This window comes from Diorhabda carinulata, chromosome 2, assembly GCF_026250575.1.
Source record: "Diorhabda carinulata isolate Delta chromosome 2, icDioCari1.1, whole genome shotgun sequence".
In the NCBI taxonomy this organism is placed as follows: Eukaryota; Metazoa; Arthropoda; class Insecta; order Coleoptera; family Chrysomelidae; genus Diorhabda; species Diorhabda carinulata.
In genome coordinates, this window is record NC_079461.1 from 5,487,622 (window position 1) to 5,496,498 (window position 8,877).

Here is an 8,877-nt window from a genome sequence, read left to right on the forward strand (position 1 = left end):
CAGAACTTCACAAACCTCAACTTCTAAAGAAATTCAATAATTTCTACAAGATGCACCAGATGAAAAATAATTGCTAATCTGTTCGAAAAATCTCATGGTTGGATTGCAATATTCTCACAGAAGAGCTCTACCAAAGCTTAGTCCATGCGCTATTTTCTTTAAATAGGTAACCAAAATAGCAATTTTCAAATAAATTTGGCACCATGACAAAATGAAGGGAAATTTTTAACAACAACCGAATATGGAATTCATATACAGTAGTTTCGCGATAATTTAAGAGGTGTACGATAATCCATAACGTATCTTGAAGGGTTGATAACCCTGATGAGTGGCTGAGCAATGATGAGAAAATAAAAATGACTAATTCTGCTATCATAGAAACGGTAGCTGAGTTAAACGAAAGAAGTGATGACGATGACGAAAATAGTATTGTATCAGTGATGATTTCCACTAGAAGCAACCCCACGCGATACTTGTCTACTAAGACGAAGACGTGACTTGGCTACTATCTTTGCATTTGCATTTGTGATATCTATATTTGACTTCATTTCAAATACAAATGTACTATTTTCCCAACCCTATTTAGTTTGGGAAATTAGGCATTTCTTCATCAACCATGCTATGGCAAAAAAAATGAGAAGATCATAAAGTGTAGTCGTATCTATTCAGCCTCCAGCCCCGGTAGAACCTGGACACAACAATGCTTTGAAAACTGAGTACGTTTTCCCATCAACTTCAACTTCGATTTCAGCTAATAACTATTTCAATTTCCGATGTGTTCAACCGAAACAACTACAAGGATCTAAAATTTGAAAATTATTCAGTTGCATTTTTAAGTATAGTATAAAAATGATTTTAACATGTCAAAATAGCGTATCCGTAGAAAACTTATAGTGTACGACTCTTGATATATTTTCCCTTCAAAAACTTGAGCGCTCAGGTGATATACATAATTTTACCGCTGGTTGTAGTATATTTGACTTTAATTTTAAGCTGTGATTATTTATTAATCATACTAACATTGCAGGATTTCAAAAAAGCGTTCGATAAAGAAAAATTTCTACTTCAAACTTTTGGAGTGTACCCACTAGTTGATCCAAAAATTAGGTTTCAACGACTGCGTTGTTTCCTGTGTTACAGTATTAACGTATTGAATTTATGTTTAACTATGATGTTGCCGTTCGTCAATGATATGAAAAAATTTTTGGACGCTTCTCATTTCATCGTGATCAGCTTTACGTTCTTGTGCAAGTTTCCCTTGTTTGTATTTTCAAAGGTTATGAAAAGCATCGAGAACCATATAAATTCAATCGATGTAGCAAATATTCCGATGGAAATAATGGAGCATGTGAAAAAAGAGGAGAACCGCAGAAGCTGGATATATTTCCCACAAAGGTATATCCACTTTTTGTTCCCTAAATTGAAATATATATTATCTCATTCGTTTACTATATAATACGCATGGATTTAATGATAAATATATTCATTAACCAAGTGAATTATAGAAATCTAAAAGCTCATTGAGCAGCTGTTTGTAGTTTTCATCCATATTGTAGCTCGAAAATCCCCTCACGACACATACAAATACAATACAAAACAACAAACTTTTGTATAGGATTAAAAGTGCCCAGCAATTTTCTTATTTGTGGCCCAATAAAACTACCCTCTTTTAACTTGGCGTTACTGGACTGGGGAAAGATCTGTCTAAGGTATTTAAATTCTTCATCGTGTTTATTCATAGCCTTCACAAAGTCATAATTTATTGAAAGTTATTTTGACAAAACGACTATCAGAGAAAAAATGTTGAGTAGGTGCAAAAAAACTTCAATCTAATAGAGCAATCGCAATTATTTGTAGAAAATGAAAGTATTTATAACTTAAAATATTTTTTTAAACCAATTAATCATCATTTATTAACAATATAGGCCAGAAATTCGACTACTATATTGCTTGGCAATAGGGGGTATTTGCATGGATTAAGAAAAATAGTTTTGAATAGTTTATATACAATTATAAGTTTTTTCAATTCTTTGATCAATATTTATAGAGAAAAGATTTATAGAGAAAAGAAATACGACAGTTGTTTTCTCGGTTATTCAAAAAAAAAACCTTATTATTAAACTTTGATTAATCTGAAAAATACCACAACTTTACATCACCTAATAAAGTTTTTTTATGATTCCAAGAAGTTCGAATATACAACAAAAATGGTTTCATAGTGTTGGTGGTCGTTTTGACAACTTGGCGAGATGTAATTATTTTTGATGCCAGGATCATTTTAATTTAAGTGAGATTCCAATCCAACTTTTTTCAATATTCAAAGTAATTAAGTTTATTATGCTTTTAACTTTTAACGTTGGTTATGTAATGATGTAAGAACTTAACCTATAAAGGGTTTATTCATTTTATTCCTATATATAGAAAAATGTTTTATTTATACGTAACTAATAAATAAAAACTGTATTATAACGGCACATGCTACGTTGCCAGCAACGATAACCTTGTGATCATCATACAGACAACTGCTCTCAATGTTTTTATTAAATCTATGAGCTCTCACAAATGACTAAAATATTTATATTAATACTTTTGTTGAAGGTATGCAGTTCTAGGAAATTTAGTTCATATATTGTTTTCTTGCTTGCGACACTCAAACGAAAGAACTCTTGTTCTTATTAGCTGGTCTCCTTTTAACCTGCAGGATCCCAAATATTACTATTCCACGTTAGTTTTTCAATCAATTGCATACCTGGCAAGCGGATTACCAAATGGATCCATTGATATTACATACTATATTTTAGTAGATATAGCATGCTGTCAAATGGACATATTAGTGTTCAACCTGGCCAATTTGGATAATTCGAAAGGAGATATTCAACTATATCGGAACTTGAATAAGAATATATTGAATCATATCGAAATTATAAGGTTGGTATTAGAAATTCTCACATTCTAGAACTTATTTTTTTTTAATTTTTAATTTAATAAAAGTAAATGTTGTAAAGGCAGAAAGCAAATCTGCGCGTGGTACAATTTCGCTGTTTATCACTAGTGCTGACTTCATTCCATCGGACACCAAGGCCAAACACCTGGTTTGCAAGCTGGATCAAGAAATAACATTCAAAGACCTCATCGACTAACTAGTAGACTAGACAAGAAAACAAAAGGGCTAACATGACTCATCGGAAGACGATCCAAGCTAGATCGGAAGACAAAGCTCCACTTCATCAAGGCTAACCTTATCTCTATCAATCAGAATGCATGGGGGAACATTGCTTAAAGGTTTGAACCAATTGTGTGAATTCAATCCTTGATTTGTTGAAGAATGTAATACTGCATTCACTGCAGAATCATTGCTAGTGAGTGCAGTAAGTTGAGGGTATAGAAATTTGTCAAAGGCAAATAAGTGTTTCGACGATGAATAGGGTGGCCAAGGACGCATTTCGCTACTACAAGCTAACTTAACTGAAAAAGCTATTAAATCCGGCTAGACGACTTAGCTAGTAAAGTAGACGTTAACTGAGAATGTTTATTATTGTTTCTCGTAATTTGGCAGTTGTCAAATGTCCCAAGTATAAACATTACGTCTGCTAAGAACCTAAAAATTTAAAAAGAAACGAATAACGTAGAATAATTACCAAGTTTTATGAGCAAAATCAAGATCTGAAGAAAGCTAAAAAAAAACAACTCAATATATCTCGGCGTGTTGAGAAAGATATTTCGATTGAAAGAAAATCAGGATCAAAGTAAAAAAAGGCAAAAAAGAGAGAAGTTTTGATAAAATCGGTTCACGGAAAACTGGGAGTCAGTTTCCGAAAATTGGGAAGAAAGTTGAAAATCGATAAGAAAAATATAACATTCCAAAAGAGACAGAATATAGTTCAAAAATGGAAAAAAAATCGAGTCTCAGTGACGTGTTTTCACTCACTAACCGTTTGGAAATTATAATTGTTGGTTAATTACAAGTATAATCAGACACTTGATTGATGCAATTTTGGAAATTCTTCAAAGATTTACAAATTGTAAAAAATTTAACCACTATTTAGCACTAATATACTAGTAACATAAGTATTGCCGTCTCACGGCATCTTAGGTATTATAAAATGTCAATAGTTGACAAGTTGATGTATGTATTATATTTGTACTCACCGGTGTAAAATAGAATAAAAAGTTAAATTAGTTTCTAAAAGATCTGTTTTTAACAGTAAATGAAAGTTCAATTCAAAAACTCGCTGAAAACAACACAGTAAACTTGTCTTGTAGTTGGTCTTCTGAGAGAGACAATCGATTTTAGGTTAATATGTTTGATTTCATAGAAGATATTATGTAGAAATATGTGTTTCTAGACGACGCCATCTGAAAGTTATTCGTTCTGTTTACATTTACATACCGAAAGTTGTGTTTTGAGTGTTTCATGTAGTGAAAATGACAGTTCCGTGCAGCAAAACACTTTCGGGTCGCTCTGGAGTAGACAACATTAACTTCCTTAAATGTGACTCTAGCCACTTCAATGTTGACAGTTGACAGTTTTACCTCGATGATTTTGCATAACCCTAACCATACCCAAGCCAATAAATATTAAGGTACAATCAACATTACTTTTTGCAAATAATTAATAAATTAATATTGACATTGCAAATATCATTAACTACATTATACTGTTCGATAAATAAAATGTTTATAATTCTCTGTTATTTATTTTCTTTCCTCAGTGTAATTGAAAAAGTTTTGGATCTTATGCGTCGTCTAAAAAATGTTGTGTACGCCGCGGCTAAAATACTACGTTGTAGCACTTTCAGTCCTTGGCATACAAATAACTATTCATAATCCATAGTTTGAGTCACGTGATGGAAGACTTCCACCGGTCCTAGTATGAGTTCAACTATCTGGGGACTTGGTTATGTGAAGACTGTTATTACGTATATAAATATTACGTATTGTCTATGTTATTGTACGATATGGAAGGCTGGACACTGGAAGTTAACACCATTAATAGATTGGAGGCATTTGAGATATGAACCTACCTAAGAATTCTGAGAGTTCGATGAACGACAGAAAAAACCAATAGAGAAATTCTGAGGAGAATAAAAAGTGAACGTGGATTGCTGGGCACGATAAAACAGCATACCTGGGACATGTGGTACGGAACGAGAACTTCAACTCTTGATATGAGAAAAGATAGAAGGAAAAAGAGGATTGGGCAGAAAGAGGTTGTGGTAGCTCCATAATATCAAACATTGGACATGGTTAAAAACCATTATTTCATACAATAAGATACAGGATAAAATGGTCAGAGATGATCGCAAACATCCATTAATGGACAGCAGAAGAATAAGAAGAAGAAAAAGCCTGCTATTCTTTATCTGTATAAGATCAATTGCAAGTTGAATAATTATAATCTATATAGAACTTATTATATTGTCCATTTACTCCACTTAGTGGTTTCAACAATTCAAATTTTGTCTAAACGAATCCCATTTTACTTTTCTATCTACCAATCTACTATGAGCATAAGAAGAAAAACATGAGAATCAAACATTTATTGTTAGCCACCATTTAGCCCTGACACGCCATTCAATTGCGTACATTAGAAAGCAACTTCTTGATCTAACAAGTTTTAGAGAAGCCACTATATATTGTAATTTTTCTCCTACTTTATTTAAACGTTTTTTAACGGTGAAGTGAATTTATATACACGATGTTTATTACATACTTACTTACTTACATATATACACTAACACGAAATACACTAAACTATGCACTAACACTAGCACCATTCACTAAATTATCCGCAAAGACATAACTATTCACTAACTTATTACTAAACACCTAAATAATTTATTTAAATTTACCTTTTATTTGTCTATACCGATGTGTTCGGGATGATATCAGATCAATTAATGACCTAGTGGCTAACAAACAAGCACAACGAATTTCTCGAAAATGCAATTACAATTCTAGATTGTTAACAAAAAGACCCTCTTAGAAATTGATTTCAAAAATACGACCACAACATACTTTAAGCAGGTTATAAAAATACAATTAAAAAATTCGCCGTCTTGTAACAGTTTTTGGAAATTGTGCCTGGCGGATCCTCTAAATTTTGGATTCTATTAACATGGTCGAACAGGACCGGCTTCATTTACCTCTCTCTATTGTACAATGACTATAGATTTTTATATTAATATTTCAGGTTTGTAAGGAATTTTCACAAAATGTATTCCACTCTCATCTTCGTGCAATGTATTGGAAGTGTAATGGTCATTTGCGTTTTAGGATTTCAATTGAGTGTTACTGTAAGACAGACAATTGTTCACTTATTTTGTAAATAAATATTTTATTTTTAGATACCATTTCCTTCTGAAACATTTTTTATACAATCTATTTACTTGTTTTCCATGATTTTTCAAATATTCTGTTACACATGGTTCGGTCAAAAATTGATGATTAAGGTAAAGGTATTTCGATAATACAAGCCTGCATTTTTTAACACTTCGAAAGTTGATTAAAAAATTTTATTTTTCAAAACAGCAAAATATATAGAAATATACGAAATATATATGCAGAAACTGTTAGAAATATTCTGTTTTTACTTACGCTTTGCAAAATCACCTTTTCTTTGTTGAAGGAAACTTTTTTATGAGCATATTACAAGCAACAATCCTGAATTTTTCCACACATTATCAACATAGTTTAAATACAACTTCCATTTTTCTCTATATCTTCAATTATATTTGCAAATTCCGTATTTTTCATGAAATTTCGAATTAAAATAAAGATGTTCCGTCCTTTTATTTTGCCTCTGATAGATCCGGAAATATTTAACCGATATATTTAAAACAACACCTTAACAAATTGTTTCTCAAGTTTAATTTGAAATAATGAAAGTGAAAAAGTCAATAGGACTTTGATGTATTACATTTTCAATTACAGCTTCTGAAGCGAGCAATTTTTTCTGCTTCCACCTTGACGGCATTAATTCAGAGAGGTTTTTCTAAAACTCCAAATCTCTTACTACAACATTCAGTGCGATTTGTGAAAATAGTTATAGCTGGTTTTGACCTGAAGTTGATGGTTCACATCTAGGTAGCTGAAAGATGAGTAGTTTTCAATATTTTGCTGGGTATAGTATCTATACTACGAGGAACTGGTCTGATAGCTGATTTGATATTGCTTCGGTACAAAATATGTTTCAAGTTTTTCTGTTATGCCTCCTAATATGACAAAGACAGAAGTAGGAATCATCATAATAATCCAGTGGTTCTCTTCAGACCATTGGCATTCCAAATAGAGAGCTGTTAGTATTATCTTGATACCTTTGAATGTGAATTTGACACCAGCATAATATGTATTTCTCATGAATTCACTTTTTTAAAAGGGAGTTTATTGTTTATTTTTTCAACACCGGATAGAATTAGTTTATATCAAATGGTAGGCACCAAACTTAACTGACGACTTTTTACGAAAAATTCATTCTTCTTGTTTACTGATAAGGAGAAGACTGAACCAAGAGACAAATGACAAAAAATAAAAATATAAATAAATAAAATATGGAAATATAAAGAAAAATGAAAATCATTTGATATCCAGTTAAGGATCGCGGTTATGCGCAAGCGCATTCAGAATTCAGTGACTTACAAACACGGAATTGTTACTAAAAATTCAGAACTGGATGAAGCACGAACGACAAGTGCGCATGCCATCCATCCCTAAACTGTTTGGAGGTGTGTCTTCTGATAACTGGTATTATAATTCTTTTGGAATTAGGAATCCTGTGGGATCCATTACATTAGTTTTTTTTGAGATATTTCCTTCTCGTTGCCTTGACGTTCTATTTGTTCTATGTATTTGTTAAAATTAACTCCTAGCTCTCCCAACTCGCTATAATTTAGTTGCTTTCAGTTTTATCGGATCATCTACAAACTATAGATTGTTTAAACGGGTGTCATCGTCGATTTTGAACCTCATTCCTTTGATCTTTTCTTCCAAGCTGTTAGAGCTGTCGAAACATATCTTTTGAAATGTATAGGGGAGTTGCAGCGCCCTTTTTCCAGGCCTTTCTTGACTGTGAAAGACTCTGATACATTATTACTTAATTTTACTGCTGATTTCAAATTATATAAGCTCTTGACAGCCTTTGGTGGGTATGATTCATGTTCGTATTTTCGCTAACTTCATATAATTTTGATATTGTTAGATATGCTATCATATATTGGGTGAATTGGTCTTTGTATATTCACAAGAAAATTAGTATACAATACTCAGGATGTAGGTATTCACTAAATAAAACCAGATATTCTAAAATATGAATTATGCTTTCTACTTTACAGAGTGAAAGAGTGACCGAGGCGTGTTATTTGTCCAAATGGTACGAATTCGACTTTAAAGTAAAAAAGTCTTTATTAATTTTGATGACAAGATGCTCGAAAGCAATTGTTTTATCGGCTGGAATATTCGATCTCACCCTAGAAACATTTACAATGGTAAACATTATCTTACTTTATTTCACTCGTAATGTTTAAAACATTATTTTCTAGATCCTGAGAACGTCCTATTCTTACATGGCTGTTATAAGAACAGTATTCGGTGATTATATGACAAAAAAACAATCAACCCCTTGAATAAAAATTTTAGATAGACATATGTAGATACACACTGTTTAAATAAATTTTCAGCACAATAAAATGATCCGAACATATTAATTCATTTTATTAATAAAAGAGTGTAAGAACCAATTATTTATTAACTATATCCAGCTTTCTACTGAGTATTTTGATAGAAACCGTAAAAATACTTTTCTGTCGGCTTTCCAGGGATCAACAAAACCAAAAACTTATTCTGGGTGTCGACGAGTTCTGAAAAACAACCACTATTATC

At 32.0% G+C, this 8,877-nt stretch overlaps 1 protein-coding gene across 1 annotated transcript; it reads left to right on the plus strand.

Moving 5' to 3' along the window:
* Positions 1-356: 356 nt before the first annotated feature.
* On the plus strand, positions 357-8,672 carry LOC130903680 (uncharacterized). The gene is made up of 6 exons (XM_057815906.1): positions 357-437; positions 1,028-1,395; positions 2,599-2,928; positions 6,203-6,296; positions 8,331-8,483; positions 8,538-8,672. The coding sequence occupies exons 1-6, from the start codon at positions 357-359 to the stop codon at positions 8,619-8,621; spliced, it is 1,110 nt and encodes a 369-aa protein (XP_057671889.1). The 3' UTR covers positions 8,622-8,672.
* Positions 8,673-8,877: the final 205 nt, after the last annotated feature.

What these genes read in the sequence shown, in the direction of transcription:
- LOC130903680 (XM_057815906.1), top strand. Translation starts at nt 357, where the DNA reads ATGACTAATTCTGCTATCATAGAAACGGTAGCTGAGTTAAACGAAAGA. An exon ending in TGGATATATTTCCCACAAAG is followed by an intron (nt 1,396 to 2,598) that starts GTATATCCACTT and finishes CTTTTGTTGAAG; the next exon opens with GTATGCAGTTCTAGGAAATT. An exon ending in GATTTCAATTGAGTGTTACT is followed by an intron (nt 6,297 to 8,330) that starts GTAAGACAGACA and finishes TCTACTTTACAG; the next exon opens with AGTGAAAGAGTGACCGAGGC.